Genomic DNA, 22,549 nt, shown 5'->3' with positions numbered 1-22,549 from the left:
ATCTGCTCTGCTCAGCCTCTCTTTGGGATCTGGTGGTTACATTTAATGTTCAGTTTTGCTTCCTACAGACAACAACTGTTACTGTGCAAATATGACCAGAGTGCTGAACATGACCTTAGCTCACACTCACACCTGAACTCCAATGTCATTGAAAGACTACATCCTGCTCAGTCAAGGATTGAACACACACACAAACACACATATTCAAAAGTTTATAACTTGACTGATCTGCATAATATCAAGGCGCTGGAGCACCTAAAATGTTAGGCTTTTATCACCTTGTTTTTTTTTACATTTATAATGATGTCCTCACAAACACCCATCTTGTTCATAGGTGTTGCAAAAAAAAGGTGCTTGTCAGCTACAATTTTATTACAAGGGAGCAGATGTTTTGAGTAAGCTTAATTAATTATGAAATGCAGCACTTTGAAAAATTTGGGACTCTGCTACAAGATGGCTCATATGGAAGTTCTTTGCAGTGCACAGTACACATCAAAATGGCTGGCACTGACTGTCTGGCTCTGTTGATTTGAACGTGTATGTCTGTTCTACTCTGCAGCTGTGGTACAGCAACACATGTAATGAGATATAGGCTGGCAGGCCAACAGTCCTTAAAGGCCAATAAAACAAATTTACACTCAGATAAACTTTACACTAAATATGTTTATTATAAATTTGTTACAGTAACTTAACAACTGTGTCACATGACATACACCAATAACTAAAATACATGGCTTACGAAGCTCACGTAAACACATAGTTGAAGTCTCACTCGAGATATTTACCATGTCTTTTCTATTCACATCCCATAATGCATTTCACCATTCCCACAAATTTCAGCAGATCACGGTGCATGTCATCAGTCATGTGTCTTGAAAATAGTGATATCGCTTATGTCGCAAACTGATTTGCCATCACTGGCACAAACTTTTACTAGCCTTCATTTGTGTCAGCCCATTCCCACTCTGACCTTGACAAAAAAGTCTGTTCTGTCAGTGCTTACGGTGTACGAGCACGATGCCAAAAGCCACCTTCCGCCTCCTACAGGAACACAAACAACTGACTTTTGTGCAGGAACCAAGCGTTTGCCTCCTGTGTGAATGTGAGGGTTTTTTTTCCTACAACTTACCATATGCCTCTTTTTCCTAATCCTAACCTACATGATGGTCCACTTTGGTTTCCATGTGCTGTTGTGTAAACATAAGGACCATGCTGCGTCATCCCATCATGTGCATTTGTTGACATCCTGGTAACAGCATACCAGAGCGTTAACATGTGACACAGCAGGATACCTAAAACGTCATAAGTAGAGGCAGAACGTCACTGACAGAGCGGCATCATGTCACGAGTTGGGATGAGAACATGTTGGTTGTGTTGAACTCTGCGTTTTCATTGTTTTAGGCCTTATTTTTAGTTTTGTATGCAGTAGTTTTAATGATTTTCTTTGCTTCTACCCAATGTAAGTGTCTATCTTTTTGACTAAATTCTGCCTTGCTGATGTCAGTGATGTCACTGAGATATCGATAAAATTTGAAATGAGGCCCTTTTCATTTGAGTTGACATTGTCTGACAGGTGTTTGGGTACTAATTTCTTGCAATTTGAGAAACTTTTCTTACCAAGTTACACACTAGCTTTTTCCCTGTGGTTTGGTGGGGGGGGGGGGTTGACAATTTGCTCAGGGTTAACAATTTGCTCAGGGTTCAAAGGTTTAAATAAAAAGGCATCAAAAAGAAAGACAAGGACAGTGACATTGTTCCAGGTGCCTGAGTGTTAAACCTGTTGCAAAACTCGTTTTTTCATGCTACAAAATGATGTGCACGCATACACTTTTAAATATTAGTTAACAATCCATAAAAAATAGTGACATGACTACAGCAGAGCTACTAGATCACAATGGCTCACTACAATAACATAGTTTATTTGAGGTACATAACTCAATACTAATATGGAAAGCTAAACGCTAAAACTCAGTTAAAACAACAAATTGAATTGAACACAGTATTATGCTGGTGTTATGTTGACCCAGTGGTTTTTAGTGTGCAACATTTTTTGGACCACAAACCATGGCCATATGATATGTAACCTCACACTCACCAAACCACGATAGCACAAGGGGGGTTTCCATCACAGATTTGCGCAAAACTTAAGCGATATTTTTTAAATGTTGGAGCATCCACATATAAGAGATTTCTGGGAGAGTTTTGCAATGCAATAACACCTCTTGTAGCTCCTGCTGCATCATGAGGGAGCCAGTTCCTACTGACAAGCACATAACCATAACACCATGTGACCGAGAAAAGACAAATAAGTGTTTCCATTGTAGTTTTGCAAAATATGTTATGTTTATAATACCAATCTTGTTGAGTTTTTGGGGTTTGTTTTTTTGCAAAATTGACATGTTTCCATTAGTTGTATTTTATATTTCCAATTAATGCAGTTGAGGGTTAATGGCCACCCGCCTACTGTTTGCTTCTCTCCTTTAACAAACTTTGTGGTTGGATGAAAGATAGATTAAGTAAATGACCTTATCGGGCCAAAGTCTTTGTCATGTTTACGACTGTTATTCAGTCCTCAAATACACACACAGCACCCAGCAAAGACACAGACGCTAGGATCCGCTTTATGTTACTGTCATAATAACAGAAATCATTAGTAGCAATATTTTGGCAGTCAAAATCAGGACAGCACTCCATTCATAACTTTGGACGCTCTTTTCCAGTGTGTACGTTTGGCAGTATCACAAGGCTCATTACTGGCTGTGGGTGCTGCGTACACCACTGTACATACGCTGCTGCTAATTGGCCTTCTCTGTCTGTCCGCACGCTCTCACACTGGTCAGTTTTTAGATATAAGAGTCTTCTTGGGCTGGTTCCCTCTTATTTATGTACTTATATGTGTAAAAAAAACAGAATCAATATGGCCTGCGCTCTCACAGTACTATTTTGATGTTGGTCCCCAAGGTTCACACAGAACTTGGCAAAAAAGCTTTTAAATTTGTCGTCCCCTCCACTTGGAATAACTTACAAAAGGACTTCAAACTGTCTGAACTGAACTGAAGTCACTTTTAAAAGGTCAAGAAAATTGCACTATTGGTCAGTGTGACTGCTACTCCAATGAAATTTGATGATTGCACTTTTCGCATTTTAACTGGAGATTGTGCTCACTCTTTGTCTTGTGTGATAAAAGTTTATTTGTTTGATAGTTGTATTTGTCTGTCTGTATTTATTGTTGTAACCTTGTTTTAAGCTGCCCTCTTAGCCAGGTCACTCTTGGAAAAGAGATTTTAAATCTCAATGAGTCTTTTACCTGGTTAAATAAAGGACATACTATAATAATAAATCAACACATAAAAACACATACAGTGCATTTCAGCAGAGGGAGCCAACATTTTTAAGACACAGAATGACAGTTACATGTATTTTAATCATAAAGTACTGAATAAAAACAATAAAAATAAATAAAAAAACATAATAACTTAAAAATGTGTTTTTATTATTATTGTTATCAAAAATAATCATACAATATATATAGATTTACTGATATTTTGGGCCACAAGATGGCAGCGCACACAGCCGTTCTCTGAAGGGAAAGTTGCTGCCTTGTAAAATGAGAGGCACGTCCCCAAAAAGGAGGAGAGTGGGAATGGGGAGAAAGATGAGGAGAAAGCAGAGAAAATGGAGTGTGTGACTCTGTCATGCTGTCGCAGCTGGAGCTACATGCATCTATCCTGTGTTCAGAAAGTAAGACCTCTGTGTGGTTTTCTCTCCTCCCTCCCTCCTTCCTTCTCTCTCCTCCTCCATCCTGACTCTCTCTCTCCCTCTCTGTGCTGTGGTCAGAAACACACATGAGGTTTTGCAGTCAGCCTGCAGACAGATGTGGAAGCTGCTGCCGCTCTCAGCGCACGAGGAGTCCGGATAGATGAGCCTGGAGCCGCATGCCAGCAGTATGCCACCTTAACCAGCACTAAGCTGTCCACGTAAGTACGCTCCACTCGCACTCACACGTGCTGCTGCTTTCATCGCTCCTTCACTGCTGCACACACAACGCGTGTGTTCCTGATTTCTCACACATGCTGTAAGTGAACATGTTTGATGTTCAGTCTACTAATTGTTGGCCCCAAACTGACCTGAAATAGCAGCTTTACATTTGGTGTGGGAAATGCTTCAGGTTATATATCTGATTAGAAACATATGGCCACAGAAAGACCTACAGACAGCTGAGATGTGATGTCTGTCAGTCCAAACCTCACACTCTGCTTCTATTGCTGATAGGAAAGTGAACAGTGCATTTTAACTGCACGGTGGATATTTTTTGCGGTGAAATGGCTGTTACTCAAAACTCTGCAAACTCTGTTTTTATCTGATGCATTTTAGTACCACTATTCAATTCCATTTTAATATATTACGTTGACTATTCTTTTTTTGCCATACATTTTTGAGCGTATTTTGTTACTAGATTTATTTATACTTTAATTAATTTAGTTAGTTTCTTTAGTTTTAGTAGTGTAGTTCTTTTTTAAAATCATTTGTTTATTGTCTGAAAGCACTTTTACAAGGTAAGATATAAAAAAAATGTTTCTTCTTCATAAACTGATGCATTTTTTAAGCATATTATATTGTCTACATTATTATTATTATTATTATTATTATATTTTTAAAATCCGCTATGTCATGTTAGTTCATTCTACAATTACCCTAAGTCAACTGGCTGGTTGACTTGTGTATCTGCTTCCTTTATGGTTCATCTGAAAAGAAAATGAAAACTTGAAAAGTTGCTAAATGTGGAGTTAGGGAGACAATCTTACCAAGAAATAATGTTTTGCAAATGCATTTCTTAGTGTGACTTTTTAATCATTAGTCCACTGCCTGTTTTCCTGATGATTCTTTTTTATTCATGTATTTCTTTAAGGGTCAAGTCACCTGAATCACAAAAAAACACATTTTGCACAATTTAACCCTTTAAAACCTGGAGTGACATCACTTTCCTTGTGCTGCTTTCAGAAGTATCTAAATCCTTAAATTCTGAGCATTATTTTTTTGTGATTTCTACCAAAAACAAGCAAGAAAAAGAGAAAAAAAGGTATTGTGCAACTTGGTAATAAATATTCCATAAATTGCAAGAAATTAGTAGATTTAGAAAATTATTTTTAAAAAAGCTAGGGGAAGATGCGTTGTGGGGTAAAGCAAAGAAAAAGGCAAGGGAAAAACTATGCTAATTATTATTATAATTAAATATTTAAAATTATGTTACAGAATTATTATAATTTTTCATCTCCTTGTCTGTTTTTAAATGATTTTTTCTTTCTTTTTTCGTTATGTTTTGTTTTGCAGGTAATTTGCTAATTTATGACTCATTGCCTTCTTCCCATGTTTTTGAAAGATCAAGCCAATTTGCTCAGGTTTCAATTATTTATAATAATAAATTCAATTATTTATTTCTATCAATACTGTTTATTTTTATCTCATATTAGATTTCCACTGGAACTGGTGCTCAACGAAAAAAAAAATTGTAAATACATATTTAAAATGATGTTACAATATCAAAATACATTTTAAAGCCCCCTTTTTCAGGCCATTTCTGTTTTTGTTTTAACTTTAATTTTCTTTCTTTTTTTTTTTTTTTTTTTACTACTTTTCAGGTCATTTTCTTGTACTTTTTCTTAGTTTCTTGAAGATTTTGGGGTCATTTGTTGTTTTGTTGCACATTGTCTCCTTCCCATGTTTCTCAAAGAAATCAACACAGTTGGCTCAGGTTTCAAAGGGTTAAATAACGCTACCGCAACTCCATGTCGTTTGTGATGGTGGGAGCAATACGCTGCTGTCCATTTGACCATTATATATGGCCAAAAGCATGATCCATCTAGTAAATTGATATGGACCTGTATGGTCAAACATGCTATCAACAAATGTTTTATACTCATATCAAATCAAATCTAATGTGATCTAAAATGAAGTGAGACAGTGAGACTTGTTTGTGCTGTGTTCTAACCCAGAGAGACACATGCAGGCTGTCAGAGTTGCTTTTTAGTGAAATACTGCTGCTACACTGTGTCTCGTACCCCAGAGAAAGAGTTTGGGAAAATCAAGTTTTGCTCTCGTTCTTTCCAACCGAACTGACAAGAGTGGTCTGGAGATTAGTAGCTTATGAGACTCTGGAGTTTTGTTTTATAGCCTGCTAACTTGATTCTACCGTACAACAGTCAATAAAAATAACCCGCCTGCAGTCTTAATGCAGGGAAAAATTCTTCAGCAGCTGCAACATTTGTATATAAGTTTAGGGACAGCTGAGACAAGGTTATAGACGTGGCCGCACACTGAAGTACACACTGGCTGCATTATTATTTAGCATTGGTATGTGGTCGTCTTTTGCACATGTTTCATCACATTTCCTACATGTTCAGTGTTAGACTTACAGCATCAGGTTATTACTTATGAGGTTATAAAACACATGAGATACAATATAAACAGTGTACAGTATTTTCAACTTTGGAATGAGCCAGGCTAACTGTTTCCCAGGGAAGGAAATTAGCACGGCCGCACTTCATGCATGCATGTGTTGTTCTTCTATGGTGTGTTATTACAAAGTTACACCAACAGCTACTGGCTTGGCAGCGTACTACAGTGTTTTTGGCTGTTTTTGTGGATCCATGTACATGAGGATCATTTTCACAATGCTATTATATGAACATGGATTTTTTTTAAATGCAAAGAAAGACTTTTTCATTTTTAGTAGGTCAAGTTATGGAGCTTATGACCCCAAGGATCTCATTTGATTCTCTCTCTCTGGTAGGAGCCAAAGAGAGAATGTCTTTGCCTGGTTTGTCACACAACATGAGAGAGAGAGCACTCAGCCACTCACCACACTGTGACTAAGTGACTGAGCTGCACAGCAGTCAGCTTGTGCTAGCTTCAGCATATGGTGCTAGCGGTGTAATGCTCAAAGGTTCTGGGCAGAACTGACATTAATTGTTCCACATTACATGCTTCAATCTACATAACAGCCCTGCTGTCCAGCTGTAGCATAGCATCAGGACCGTATCCAACCCTGGTGGCCAGATTTCATGGGAGGGGGCGGGGGCAGTAACACTAACATTGTCTTAATACATTTATCCACTGGGTCATGTAAACAGATTTTGTTCATATTCTGAATCAGGCCTTTTCCACTGAAAATGTGTGATATGCTGATATTATTCAGTTTTTAACCCCCTGAAACCTGAGCAAATTGGCTTGATTAAAAGAAAGAAGGCAATGAGCTAAGAAAGAAGAAATTTGTTGTTGTTTTGCTTTTTAAAGAAATAGAAAAAAAAATATCTTATTATTATTATTGTAAGAAAGTAAAGAGAAAAAAACAACACAGAAATGACCTCAAAGAAGTGCTTAAGAATTACAATAATTTTGAAACAAGATATGTTATGTATTATTTTAAATGTTTTTTTTTCTAGTTTTTTTTTCTTTTCCCCTAGAACTTTTCCCTAGCTTATTACAAATCATTTTTTAAGTCTCCTAATTTCTTGCAGTTTGTAGAACACTTCTCACCAACTTGCAGAATGCTTTTGTGTCCCATGTTTTTAAAGGAAATCACATTAGTTTGCTCAGGATTCAAAGGTTTACATACTTTTGATACTTTCTTGTTTCAAGAAAAGTGATGTCCCTCCAGGTTTTAAAGGGTTAATAGCATTCTTTGGACATGTATAGAGTGCATTCAGAATATGCTACTCAATTTGATTTTTACTGCAGTTGCAACTCTCTTGCCTGTTTGCGGTCAACTCTGTGTGTTGTCATGGGTACGTTATGCATAAACCAACTTGCCAACAGTCTGCAAGGCTGGGCTTGTAGACATGCCCAAAAGAGAAACACAGATTTCTGCTTAAAGGAGAAACACGCCTATTGTTAAACATTACAAAAGATTTGGTTGTAAACAGGTTTTTTAAAATCCTGTTTTGAGGCAAAGAAGCAAAATGGCAAAAGCAGCTATAGTGGTTCCCAATTTATCTTGCATTTAACATTATAAACAGCATGTTAGAGCATTACTCGATTTATGCAGTGCTGCATGTAAACAGTTTGGTAGGACTATTATATTTTTCAAAATAAGGGCACAAAAACAGAATATTTTATGCATGTAAATGTTGTCATTGTCAGAGTCTGATTTAGATACGAGAAACAGAATGTTGAGCTCACATTATCAGGATGGTCTTACCAAGCGAACACTTTATGCCGCTGAAACAAAAGTGGCGTACCATGTGACAAGGAATCAGGGATCGACTCATGCTGCTGAAGCACTTTTCAATCTGGAGCTCACTCCAGGAGGGAGGGCAGCTGCATGGGTCAAACTGAACGGACACAGTTTGTGTCTTGTGTGAAACCACAAGTCATTGTTTTTTAACACGATTTTATGCAATTTATGCACAGTTGTTCTGCACTGACTTATCTCACCTGAAATATTTAGGTTAGGTCATATTACATTTCATAACAAACATATTTATTTCAACCAGGGCTGGGGCAACACGTTGATGTACTCAACGTAATCGATTACGTGAATACGTCGATTCGACGTGTCGCACCGTTTCAGTCAGTGCATGTCATGAGAGCGTGAGCGCCGGGCGTGTTGTTTTTGTTTCGGCGCTCATGTTATAAAGTGAGAGCGTGCACACTGCCCGCCTGTCAGGCGCGTCTGAGCTGCGTGTCAGCTGCAGCACATCTAGAGAAACGGTGGTTCACCTTTTTTTTCGTGTGATGCTTGCGTTTGTTGACTCTATACCACTTCATACTGCAGTTTAAAGTCTCTCTCTGTCACAGAGATGAGGAAATACAAAGATATTTGTTTTACTTCAACTTCCTTGCGTCCCTTTCAAAACAAAAGCTATCTGACTGTGTCCCTGTGGACAGAATGCCATCAGTTGCTGATACAATGCATTTTATTATGAAACATTTACAGGACGGGTTGTCAACTGTGCAGGAGCTTGCGCAACTTCATAAATGAGTGGAATATGTACTTATAAATATGAAAATACAGCACTCATATCAGCAGGCAGTGATATGCCTTAAGGCCCAGTCAAGGCTGATCTATTTTGATGCAGAAAGAATGGACTAGTTATAATTATTTCTGTTAGAGAAAAGTTATTGTATTATTCAAATTGCACTATCTTTATTGTAAGATGTTTTGTTGGACTGCTAGATTTGAGGTTTGTTACTGTAACAAAGTAACTGTTTTGTTAAGTGACTTGAATTTTACATTGTTTTATGTATTTTGCTGTTGGATTGCTAAATGTAGATTGCATTACATTCCTTTTACTTGAGTGGAACAAGCTCTTGCATTAATTTTATTTTGGAGAGACTTTATATCAGACTGTAAAACACAGATTACCTGTGAAGACTGGGATATTTTTTGTTGGGGAATAATGCCCTGCAATGTATGACAAGTTTTAAAATGTAAAATATTTTCGGTAAATTTGTTGTGATATTAATCAAGTAATAAAAAAATAATAGTCAATCAATAAAAAAAGTCACTAGATTAATCGAAAAAATAATCGATAGATTAATTGATAAAAAAATAATTGTTAGGTGCAGCCCTAATTTCAACCCGAGGAATATAATTTTCAGGGGTAATAGTCCACGATTTCACAGAGGAATTGTGGATTCAAAACTTCCAGATGATCCGCTCAACTTTGGAAGAGTAATGTGATGTGGCTCCTGCTGCATCATGATAGAGCCAGTTCCTACTGACAAGCACATAGCCATAACATCATGTGACCGAGAAAATGTACTGTTTACATTGTAGTTTTGCCAAAATATGGCCTTTTCAAATGCCTGAAATACCACATCATGTGAGCGTAAAAACTTTTTTGTGATAATTTTTCAGAACTGACGTGCTTCCATTAGAAGTATTTTATATTCCCAATTTCTATTTAAGAATTAATGCAAAGCCTGCTCAACGTGACGAAACACTAAAAAAATTCCCTAATGCTAGAACATTTTTATAAGCATGCTGTGCTCTATTAAACTGGTTTATATTTAAAGTAAATTTGACCCTGAAATGTGTCAGCTGCAGTATTCCTTACAGTAAAATGTAATAGACATTTTAGGGCAGAAGATGCAGAAAAAAGAGGAAACATTTCAATCCATATTTGCCATTTTTAAAGTGAAACTTCATCACTTGGTGTCTGCAGTTGTGTGTGGAGCTGCAGCTGTTGGGAGAGAGGGAGAGGAGCGTGAGACAGCCAAAAGAGATGGGTGACATGGAGGAAGAGAGGGACTGTAGGAGAGAGGTGTAAAGAGAGAGAGAGAGAGAGAGGAAGGGAGGATTAGGGTGGGTGCCTGCGGAGCATGATGTCAGAGGAATGCGTTGAGCCTCTCCTTTAACAAGCTGGAGCCATGAAGAGCACCGGCCACCTCGCTCCCTTTCTCTCACACACACAAACACACACACACACACACACACAAATTGCAGGAACACTTTCACTCTGTTTGACTCTTATTCTGTCTGCAGCATGCACACACACTGTCATTTTCACTTACACTCAGGATCACAATCAGAATCAAACACATAAAAACAGTCACTGATTCAAGCTACTTTACATGGTACAGTTGACATAAATGCTTGATAACAGATGAAATGAAAATAAATATGTATTAATTATTAATAATTTTAAACAAACATTTCAGTATTGTGGAATTTGTTTTCAGTGGTGGATTTTGGTCTTCAGCTCTCCCTCCCAGCATCCGGTCCTGCAGCTGGAGCCTGTTGCAGGGATTACAGAGATGGAGATGGAGCAAAGGAGAGAAAAAGAGGAGAGAGAGAGTAGGAGAAAATGAGGGAGTGGTACAGAGAGCGAAAGGACAGACAGATGGAAAGAGAGAGAAATGGACGGTTGTAATGTGTGGGAGAGCCAGACGCTGGGAACAGCTGGAAAAACGATGACTAATATTAGCAGTGAGGTAAGATGGTGGAGGACGGAGAGGACAGGCTGTGTGTATGCAGGGCAGCTGCTACTGTAAACCAACCACAGTGATGTCAAGTGTATTTATAGCAGCACAGTCATGATACCAGAAATGGGCCTTTATGCCAAATCATAGTTTAACCCAGTATCATCCATTATTCCTGCTTTTGTTTCCCCCCTTTAAGATTAAAATCAAATTGTTACAGTCTCTATCATCAGGTTGTGTATACTATAGAAGCTCTGACAAGCCAAAATAGAAACAATTAAATAAATTGGTATATAAAAATGCATTGTAGATGAGATTAAATTTAAAAACAAAAACAAAAGAAATATTTTTAACCATTTCTGATCATATCCCTGGTCATTTGGTGTGCCTTTTACATTGTTTGCTAACAGCTTTGTTACCAGAAGAACATGTTGGCATTGTACGATTCTGCATTCTCACACTGTAAGCCTTAGTGCTGAATTCTGATTTTTTTCTAAATCCAATTTTTTAATGTTGCTGTTCACATTGTCATTTCAAATGTGGCCAATATCAGACTCCATTGTTAATTGGTCATGGCCCCGATGTGGCCCACATGCCCAAGAGCAACAAGACGTCACAAAACAAACACAGGCAGTCAGTGAATGAGACAAAGGGCTTTGTCAGTCTCCACTTGAGGCAATTTTTAATGTGCCCATGTGCAATTTAAGATTGATTTTAATCACTGTGAAATAATGAAAAAATAGTGGTCTATTTCTGTCATTGAAGCTGAAATTCAAACTTCGACCATAATGTGGGTTGCAATGGCAAAGTGGCGCTGTCCATGTTTCCACTTATTGACTTCACAGGCAGAAGAAGTATTTTTTAACCAAATGGGCACAGGCAGTGGGTGAATGAGACAGAGGGCTTGGTCAGTTTCTACCATAGATTGTATATAAAGGTGGACAACAAGACAGCTCCCCCAAAGTGTAACTTTTCAATCTGGATCGCCCCCTGGTGTCTGACTGCAGTATAGGTCATGAAGCCCACCCCTCCATATTAGTGACTGGACATAGGCCAAACTAATCATCAGGATGTGGAGGGGATGGTGGATGATGCCACACCGAGGCGAGATGCCTGCAGAGCTGCAGACCACTGCTCACAACCAACAAAAGTTGTTGTTATTTGGCAAGTCATTGCATTCCAAGTGACTTTTTTGGTACCAAACACGGGTGTTTTGTTGTGGGTAAACTGCCATGAAAAGCGACTGTTAAAAGAACTGTTAATCTGCCAGACCCCAAGCCCCACCCCACACATGCATGTAACATAAAAAAGGACATTTTATGTAAAGAAAAACAACATAGAGATAAAATATAACTGTAAAAACATGGTTAAGTAATAGTTATGATATTATAAAAGAAAAAGAACAAAAAATCCTCAATAAATAATTAAAAATCAATATCAGCAATCAAATAAATAAAAATATTAACAATGACAGTATCCTGAAGTGGAGTACATTGTCCTCTGACTCTCATAAACAGCATATGGCAAAAGATGGTCTAGGAAGTATTAGGAAAAAGGCAATAGGAAATCCCATGTGGCACTCTGAAGGGTATCATAGGGTATCACTCTGAACCTTGTAACAGAGTGTGTGTTTGTGTGTGTGTTCAGAAGGCTAATAATTTAGGAAAGGGCTCCAAAGCATTCATCATTTCTGTAACTGCAACATGTTGCTACAGTAGGTGCTGTTTAGCAAATGTTACAGAATCTTGCTTCATTGTCCTCTGACTCTCATCAACTCTCAGTGAACAGTGCACAAAACAACAAAAGGACCAGAGTGAAGAACGCAGCCCTTTGGAATGATAGTTGATCACTTACAACTAATCAGTAAGAATATGTCACCTCCTGTTTGGATAAATGTATGTTATACGTGGAACTATTTACAGTACACTGCAATCTATGAAGCATTTCTTACTGGGATTTGGGTTGATTTTCTGGAGATTAACTGTAGTTTTTCATTCTTCATGGTGGTTTTTCTACACACACACTCAGTGTTCATGTGCTTTTTTATATCACATTCTTGGAAAAGACCTTAGAATGAAAACTGGAGTAAAGTCAGGGAACATTTCTATAAATAATGTCCCGTGTGACTAGTAAACAGGCTGCAGAGAAAGGGGAAGTGCTTCCTGGAAAAACAAAGTGTAGAGGCACCTCCAAGAGAATCAGTTGTGTGTGAGCCCTAATAACCCGTCAGTTATTTTAGCAAATATATGCCAATTGTCCTTAGTCCAGTTTTACACAAGGGAGGAAAAGGTTTATTGAGAAAACGGTCGATGAGCCAAATCACACTCAGGATATAAATGGATACACTGAGCCATTGAGTATATTTAGGGTACACTAATTGATAGGATGATTTTACTTGATAGGAAAAGTGTACATAATATGCACGCAGGACTAAATTTATCTGGATACCACTTTAGAGTCTAGGCTAGGCGGGCAGGAAAAGGAATGACATGCTACTAATATCCCATTTTTACACCTAATAAAAAGACATAAAACATCTACCTTGTACAGATGTCAAAACAACAAAAAACACTTAAATTCAGAAATCATTCCAAAATCTCACTATACTTATCTACTCAAGATCCATTTATTCAGCTGTTTTTATTGTTGCAGTCCACTGTGACCTGATTCTGTTAGACTTTGGGTAACACTGGACTTACTGTCTAAGACTCATTTAAGTTGCCTTAATTAGTTATTAGTCCATCTTTCACCTTGTTTAGATTTGGTATCATCATGCATTTCTGGTGATCTAAACACAACTGGTTATCACTAAATATAGGAAAAAACTGCCACCAAGATCCATTGCTGATCCGATCACTGAAACCACTTGCCAAGGTGTTGAAGGATGCATTTGACTACACGTTTTGTGGTATAAACGCTAACATTGTTCTTATGCTTCTCCAACAACGACAACAACTTCAGTGCAGGACGTGGTGGTTGTTTAGGTGACAGTGCGCCATTGCTCTGTAACTTAAACATTTTATGTTGAATTAGATATTAACCATCCCTTCGACGTGTTGAAGGGCAGGTCATTCTTTTGCTATCCTAGGACTTGCAAATTTGTATCCCGCAAAGACTTTTTACCATTTAATTACACGGTGAAGGAAACACTGTGTAAAATGAGGGTTTCTAACCAAGAACCCATTCAAAGAACACACTGACTTGAAGATGAGGGAATTGTGAGTTCTGAAATATTAAGTAATGTCTGGGTTTTAGGAATCATTCACGCAGCACTCTATTACAGTTGGGTTTATCAGTAAAGTGAAAGGCAGTGCAAAAATACACATGATATCAAAATGGTGCCAAATGCATCACATGGATGAAGAGTGGGGAAAAGTTGACTCTGGAGACTACTCATTCAGTCCATTTTTCCACCGGTCCTGAGAGGAGAAATAAAGAGGCCAGTGTTTCATTACCCCTGAACATTTAATGTGGCTGACCACTGCCTATTTCACTACAGCGCAGCGTGGTGCAGGAACTTTTATAAGCAGCCATACAACCCCTGCAGTAGCCTGGGGCCTGGAAGGACCTCTCCCCAGTAAAACTGGAGAGCAAGAAAAAAGTGGCTCAATTATGTGTGTGTTTTGTTAGTGTGTATGTGTGTGTGTGTGTGTGTGTGTGAGAGAGAGAGAGAGAGAGAGAGAGAGGGTTGGAGTGGAAATAAAGAGCTGAATTCAGTTGGCTGCTGGTCTTAAGCTGGCCTCCACATGTTAAAAAACAGACGCAAAGCAGCAGCAGGTTACTATAGGGCACAGAGCGAGAGTAAGACCTTCTTTGTGTGTCATGTGCTTGTAATGAAGTAAAGCTCTGGAATGAGTCATAGATGGGTGATTAAGTGTGTGATGCTGCTGAGCTTTGCTCTCGCTCTCTGTCTTTATGACCTGTATATGTCTGCTAACTGTATTCTGTCTGCTTACAGCTCCGTCCGTCTCTCTACAACCCTGTCTCTCCACTTGGTGAAGATGTAGTCTGTTTGATCTCCATGGAGATGTCTCCAAACACCGTCTCGTCTGTCCTGTTGCCATGGTCACTGTGGTTACTGTTCTTCCTGACCCCTGTCACCCAGACAACTAGCTCCACCCCTCCGTCTGAACCATCTCTGCTGGTCAACACCACGCTGTTGTTTGACAGTGGTGCCCTGGGCTACAACCTGCGAAACTGCAGCTGCTCGACGCCTGTGCGGGACTGCGACGAGGCTCTGGCCAATGCGCTGTGCAGATGCCACAGCGTTTTGCGCTCGGCTCTGCCCCCTGCTGGGCTCAGAGAGCTGGGGCAGCTCACCGTCTGGGTGAAGGAGCTGTGGGTCCTGGAGGAGCTGCTGAACAGGAGCATGGTTAGCCATTTGCGCTTGTCTTTTTGTGGAATAAAACCAATAAACAGTCAGCACCTGGCTCTGCTAGGTCTACAGACCCTCAGCATTCACAGTGCAGCACCAGAAGCCCCCTACCCCAACCAGGAAATTACAGTCTCCCCAGCAGCAGGGGTTGTAGCTGAGCTAGAGGCCCTCTCCTTTGACTTCTCCTCTTCCTTCCACGTGACATTGCTGGATGTAGCTGTTCTCAATGGACTCTCTGCCCTGAAGGCATACAGTGTGGTGGGACCACCTGCTCACACCCTCTCCCAGCAGTTTCCCCAGCTGCCCTTGCACTTTGCTCTGCCCTCTTCTGTTGTTCCTGATGACCCTATAGACCCCAGCAAGAAGGCTACAGAGCCTCCACACAACCTGCTCATGACGTTTGTCTATTAACCACGACTGCATGGTCCAGTTTGCAGTACAACTGATCAATGGAATAATATGCGACAGAGCTGGAGGTTTTTTTAGTCTCCCTTTGTACAGGAAAAGTTGTGGAATATAATAACTCTTGTATGACTGGCTGCTAGACTGTCAGTCTGGCACAATGGTGGCTTTGCACAGTGTCTCAGGGGAGGCTAACATCTTTCTCACTTGATGCACCTTCTTAAAGGAGACTATTGATTTCAGAACATGTATATGTGTGCTACACCTCGCTGCTATTTTTCCACCCCTGAAAGGAACTGTATAATTTCTAAACTTGTAACATAGGCAGACACAAGGTTTGGCAATATTTACACCTGCTACAATTTCAAATCTAACAGCATATTTTGAGTATAATTCTGTGACATAAGTGGTTGTTAATGGTTAGTGGTTGTTAATTTTCTAACCAGGAAGCTGTACCAACTCTGATCCTTCCATCACAACTCATCTGTTCCAGTTAGAGGCAATGCTTTGCCTGTTCTAATTTTATTGGTGCACATTTATAGACAAACATTTTATGTAATAACATTGTAATGGCCATATGAGTCCTAAAACCTGGAAATGACTGGGCATTTCAGCCCCTCTGGTTCCTTCGTCCTGAAGTCAATGGGTTTTCTGTTAGATGCCTTAAATAACAGACTTGTGATGATGACAGCAAGTCAAATATCTTTGTAGGGATGAATGACTCCATAGAGAGGGAGTACATACAGAAACAGTGAAGGCAAGTTTTTCACTTGGCTCAGGATTCAAGCTGTTGCCATATTTTATCATATGAAGCTTTCTAATGTCTCAAACACAGCTAATACTTTTAACACAAATCCTATATAGAGTACTTAGCAACTCCCAGAATCTCTAGACTGTGCTCATAAACACTACCTGCTGTGTACACTTAGAACACCAGGTAGCTGGAGGCCACAAGTGCTATGGTTACACTTGACATTGAGTTTATGGAGACCACATTAGTGTGTGTCCACATCTGGCCCTGAAATCAATGTTTCTGCATAACATCTTTCCATCTGCCACCTGTCACATTTGATCTAGAAAATGTGACAGCAAGTGATATACAGTATACACAGGCTGGCTTTTGCATACCCAGACCAGTCCCCCCAAACCTGTGATGGGGTGACTAGTCTGGGTTTGCATGATGAAGGAGTGTAACCTTAACCACAACTGTCCAGACAGATGGTGGGCTGATCCGCCGTCTGCCAGAACAATATTGAGGAAACCACACACCTGCTCACACAGAGGGATGAGATGTTCCAGATCCCACTCCCAGCTGCAAAGTGGGTGTCAGCACTTAATCATCTGCTCCCATCCAGGTGTTGTCAGATCTATCAGGATAGCATGGACAGAAGGAAGGAGGCCTTTGACCAAACTTTGGCCACTCAGATGAAGTTGTTTCTTGAGTTACACATGTAGACGGGTGACAAAAAAGAAAAGAAAAGAAAAGGAAATACTGCAATAAAAATGTAGGAACAGTTTGTAATGCACAGCTGAAACGTATTGTAAGACAGGGTTAGTTAATGTTGTGAAATGGTCGCAGTAAGGTTTAGGCAACAAAACTACTTAGTTAGGTCCAGAAAAAGATCTTGTTTTTGTGTCAAATAAGTACATTTGTTATGTAACATTACATAAATATGCCAATTAAATAACATCATAATAAATTACTGTAAATTGCAGTATGTAATATTAAAACAATGTTAGTTTGTGGTTTTAAATGGGACATAGGTGCATAAGTTCCATAACATTATATAACAGTAGGAAGGTCTCTGTAGGTTGGGCAGGAGGGGTGGTGGATGGGTCCAACAAACCCCAGACTTTCACTTTGGAGCCCCGTTTTCTCTTCCTGTATGAATGTCATATAGCCAAATCATCTTTTTTTTTTTTTTTTTATCCTAAACCTAACTACATGCTTCTTTTGCCTTGTCTGGACCATGTGCTTTTGTTGATGTCCCAGTGTTGATTGCAGTAATCAGAAATACAACAATAAGTAGTAATAATAATAATCCACTGACAAAGTGCCAATGTGTGACATCTTGGGATGAGAACATGTTGAGTTACCCAGGTGATAGTCGGTGAAAGTCAAGTTTTGTTTGACCCATCCACCTCTCCTCCTTCCCACTCTATGCAGACTCTCTTGTTCTTTATACTATATTGTTGCTGTCAGCGTCAGTTATTGCGGCATATTTGTTTACATTGGAGTTAGTTGAAAGCCTGGTCCATCTCAGGTGCGTTTGGCTTCAATATCACATGCCGAGGGGTGTGACAAGTGAAGCATTGGTATTTTATGCCCTGTGACTAAGAACATGGTGGAATCCGTGTGACACAGATAGTACTATTTTCTGGACTCACCTGAACGGAAAAGATATGGGCCCCCAGCACTTTATATACCCCCTAGATGGTTAATCCAGCCCTTGATATATGGTTGAAAAGATGTCTACCTACTTAGGTTAAAACAAGGCCACATTTAGTTAAATCTAAAGGGCTTTTTAGATTTCTGAGTTGCATAATATTGAACAGCATTTCTCTGGGTGGATTGCAACATGTGGCAGGTCTTGTGTTAAAATACTGTACCGTGCAGTCTCTGTGAATGAGGTGCTGTGGGGAAAGGAAAGCAAAAGAACATGTTGCTGCTTCAAGGATAAATAGAGCATCATAAAAAACAAGATGTACTGTGGCAGCTGACTGCAGCGAACACTGGCTGGAACCGATCCAAACAATCCAGAGTGGGGTCAGAGTCTGTTCCAGAGCTGGATGATACTATTGTGTCTGGGAATGAGCTTTGAGTTGTATGCAACTTTATTGAGGATATTTTGAAAAGAAAATTACAGTAAACACTGTCTGTTGTCAAAATATAAGGACAATTTTCCATGGCAACAACAAAGAGGAATGTATAAGGAAAGACAAAGTGGAGGACAAGGACTGTGTCAGTCTGCTGTGGTATGAGCTGATGGAGAGGCGCAGTAGGCTCTCTGTTATGAAGGCTGCAATCTGCTGCTGCGTTTTTCCAGCTGCTCTTATTGAGTGCAGATGGCCTAATAAAACAAGTTGTTTTGAAACAGGTTAAAATGGACGCCCAATGAAGAGTCCCAAGGTTGGGATTCTCTCTCACCAGCCAACAAAACTCATTCTGTTTGGACCAAAACAATTACTTTGACTTGCGTTGAGTTGGATGAGTCGTGCAGATATTAACCCCCTTAGTTTGGGCTCTGTGTGGGAAGAAAAAGAGAAATTTGGTCAGAACCACACTGGACATGATTCAGTGACTCCACGGCTGTTTGTCAGAAGTCCATCAGAATTTTTTAATTGCTTTGTGTTGTTGTTTCTGGCTATTCTCTGCAATGACTGAGTTAGAGAACAATCTGAAAAAGATGAATATGAAACAACTCTCTCGCTCTCTCTCTCTCTCTCTCTCTCTCTCTCTCTCTCTCTCTCTCTCTCTCTCTCTCTGTGGTTTCATGCTCTCTTTCTGTCTGGTTCCAGCTCATATCCTGTGAGAGACTTTGTTAAAGCTGCTCGAAAAAACACAATCTGGGGCCAACACTTCTGTTCCGCAGATCATTCAATGACTGTTCTGTGTGTGTCTGTGTGTGTGTGTGTGTGTGTGTGTGTGTGTGAGTATGAGTAGTACACATAAGCTTGCAGGAGTGAGCACATGGGTGTGTCTTTGTGTGTGTATGCGTGCATGTGCTTGTATTTATCTCCCTTTTGCCAATATCACAATGGATTTGTCACACATGATCATTGTTCTTTTAGATTATAAAATATGATCCATCACAAGGCGGGTTTTTCATTAACCCTCAAACTGCACAAATTGAAATTCCAAATATAAAATTCACCCAGTGGAAACACATCAATTTCAATAAAACTCCCATTTACTGTAAAAACTTGCTCACATGAGGTGGTATTTTAGGTAATTCGAAAAAGTCTTATTTGGCAAAACTTCAATGGAAACACTTTTTTGTCTTTTCTAGGTCACATGATGCTATGGCTATGTGCTTGTCAGTAGGAACTGGCTGCCTTATAATGCAGAGGTGTTATTGTATCACATAACATGGCCACTCCCATGTATAAGGGGCTTGCCTTTCTATTATTGCTTGCAAAACAAGCCTACGTGGCCTTGGATTGGAAATAATGACGGCTAATGCGATGGCTGCAATAGAAAAAGAGCCTCTAATGTTTTGATCATCCATCACCATGCTTCTTGGAATGTTATTGCCAGAGGAGAAGTTGCAGAAAATCACTCAGTGGAAACGCAGTCATCTTGAAATCTTGTTTTATCCAGATTTCAAAATATTTTGCGCAAATTTGTAATGGAAAGCATACTGATGCAGTGTGTGTTGTAGTGCAAATTGATTAGTACACTTGTGCACTAATTATGTACCAGTAAATACTCTGTTGGTAAAACTAAGGCTGTGTTTACACCTGGTACTCACTTGTGTCCTGAGTGATCGGATCTCAAGTGGACAGCTCTAAGCACACGTGTGAATGCACTAAATGTCTTGTCAATCTTGCAATGAATCTGGAGACCTGATCACCCAGGTCACATTCAGAGGTCGTCTCGGCTGCATATGAAGCCACATCAGTTAAGCAGTGTGTACACTGCTGTGTCCTGGGCCACACTGAAAGAACACCTTCTCAGCAGACATCCATGCTTATCTGACGGCCCACCAGATGAGAAAACGTTTGTTGGTGCAGTAAGTTACACGAACAGTCAGTTCAATGTCTGCTTTGGTCACATAAGCTAACACAGATGCAGCAACAGCAGCAGCTTTTAAACGGTCCCGAAAAAATCACACTAACATCAAAACAGCTAGACCGTTTTCATTCTAAACTCGTAGAATACCGCCGCTTTGTCTGTGCTTTTGGCATAAGATGTTGGCTCATAAAATAATCCCTCAAATTGTTGTCATTGCTAAATAAATATTATTTAAAGTTACAATATTGAAGGTACCTATGGTTATAAGTAGTAATTGCAGTGTGTTTGTCAGCAGACTGCCTACATTTTCATCTATAGTCACATTTCGAACACCGAACATACCAGCCTGTTCTCAAACCACACTCCCAAAATACGACTGCTTTGACAATGCTTTTTGCCTTCAATTGTGACACCAAAAAGCACCTTTTGTGTCAGGTGAGAGCGCTGCCAGATAGAATCATTCGAGGTTTTATGACACCCTCAGGTTGAAACGCTGCTGGTAAAGACATAATATGAGGAGCACAAGGAGGCCTATAGGGCAGGTGGAAACAGTCCAACAAACCCCGGACTGGGAGTCGGGTTTTCACTTCTTGTTTGAATGTATTGTTTTTTTCTACATTTTACCATGTGCCTTCTTCACTTTATCTTAATCATCCATGCCAGCATGTGTGTTTGTTGATGTCCTGGCATTGATTGCCATGTGCTTTTTTGTTGTCTAAACTTAACCACGTGCAGTGCAATCTCACCATGTGCTTGCGTTGACATCACAGTAGCGTCATCCTGTAGCAGACGCAGATGGAACCTAGGGTGTAATCTGTAGACTCGGAAGTCCACTGCAAAGAGGCAACATGTGCTGACCTGGAATGAGAACGTGTTGATCATACAAATTCAGTAATCTTGAAAAGTTTGTATCGGGATCAGGGCGAAATATTCCTTTAAATATATTAAATAATATATTAAACACTCCTGGTACTGCAGAAAATGCAGTTCATGCTGATCTTTTCACAACAATATCAAGACCTACTGTATAACTAGATTTCCATTCAGTTCGATATATACTTTTTTGTTATTTCCGACCTGTGACTGTCAGGCAGGGCTGCATCCTGGCACTGAATGCACTTTCTCATTGTGTCTTCAACACATGGATATGGAAACAGCGTGGTGACTGTAACGCCTGGGTCTGCGAGTTTTTAAAACCACCCATACCCCTTTTCTGAATCAAGTCTTAACTGTGGCTCTTTCTTTGTTGAGTGGAAACAGATTTCATTATGCAACCGGCTGATTTTCATTTCTGTGTAACTGCTACATGTGCCATCTGGTTTAGACAATACAACCAGAGGAATTGTATGTTTAAGAGAGTTGGTACAGCCGTCTACACACCTTTGGATTTCCGTTAAACCAACATTCACACCCAGTATTCAGCTCAGGAACAGACTGGGAGTTCATCCACCCATAACATTGGTGCTCTCATGGAGCATTTTGTGCAGCCAGAAATCTGCCTTTCGTCACTCCCATCTGGTGAACGGGGTGACCACACACCTCCACCAGCCACCTTTTAATGGTTCTCAGACAGGATGTCTCGAACAGGCCATGAGGCTTTGTGCTAATGCTCCCATCAGTTCACATCACACAGTCTTAAAACGTCTGGAACATTCCACCACAAAATGGGTGAAAATGAGATCACTGGGTTTTTTGGGTTTGACATCACTCTCTTGTGCTAGAGCCTCCACTTCCTTTTCTTCCCTTTCTCCTCTCTTAAACTTCATTACAGCACCTTAAGTCCTGCATCAGGGAATAGAATTCTTCAAATCTAAAACACAGAGTTGTTATGACCGTGTGAAACCCACGGCTATATGCCCTCAGATGATTTGTACACACGCAGATCTGCATTTTTACAACTTTTACCATGCTCATGGGTGAATCACATACTGTTTAAAGAACAGATTGTTTATTTGGAAATAGCTCGGCAGGTTTGATTTGTATATAATTTGACTTATTTAAGCAAATTTCTGGAGCTTATATGTTTCTAATGAAAAGACGATGTGGATTTTTATTTGTCCACAAACTTTCTCCTTCTGTATAGTCTGAGATAATAAAAGAGTTTTTGAAAACTG

At 39.7% G+C, this 22,549-nt stretch overlaps 1 protein-coding gene across 1 annotated transcript; it reads left to right on the top strand.

Moving 5' to 3' along the window:
• Nucleotides 1-3,604: 3,604 nt before the first annotated feature.
• On the top strand, nt 3,605-22,549 carry LOC121949371 (exosomal polycystin-1-interacting protein-like). The gene is made up of 3 exons (XM_042495038.2): nt 3,605-3,741; nt 3,838-3,977; nt 14,882-22,549. The coding sequence occupies exon 3, from the start codon at nt 14,945-14,947 to the stop codon at nt 15,707-15,709; it is 765 nt and encodes a 254-aa protein (XP_042350972.2). The 5' UTR covers nt 3,605-3,741; nt 3,838-3,977; nt 14,882-14,944; the 3' UTR covers nt 15,710-22,549.

The sequence above is a fragment of the Plectropomus leopardus genome, chromosome 10, assembly GCF_026936395.1.
Source record: "Plectropomus leopardus strain MGB_pleo_1.0 chromosome 10, ASM2693639v1, whole genome shotgun sequence".
NCBI lineage: Eukaryota > Metazoa > Chordata > Actinopteri > Perciformes > Serranidae > Plectropomus > Plectropomus leopardus.
Note: the sequence above shows the minus strand (reverse complement) of the source record. Positions and strands in the feature narration are given on the sequence as shown.

Coding starts and splice junctions, on each gene's coding strand:
- LOC121949371 (XM_042495038.2), top strand. CDS start 14,945: ATGGAGATGTCTCCAAACACCGTCTCGTCTGTCCTGTTGCCATGGTCA.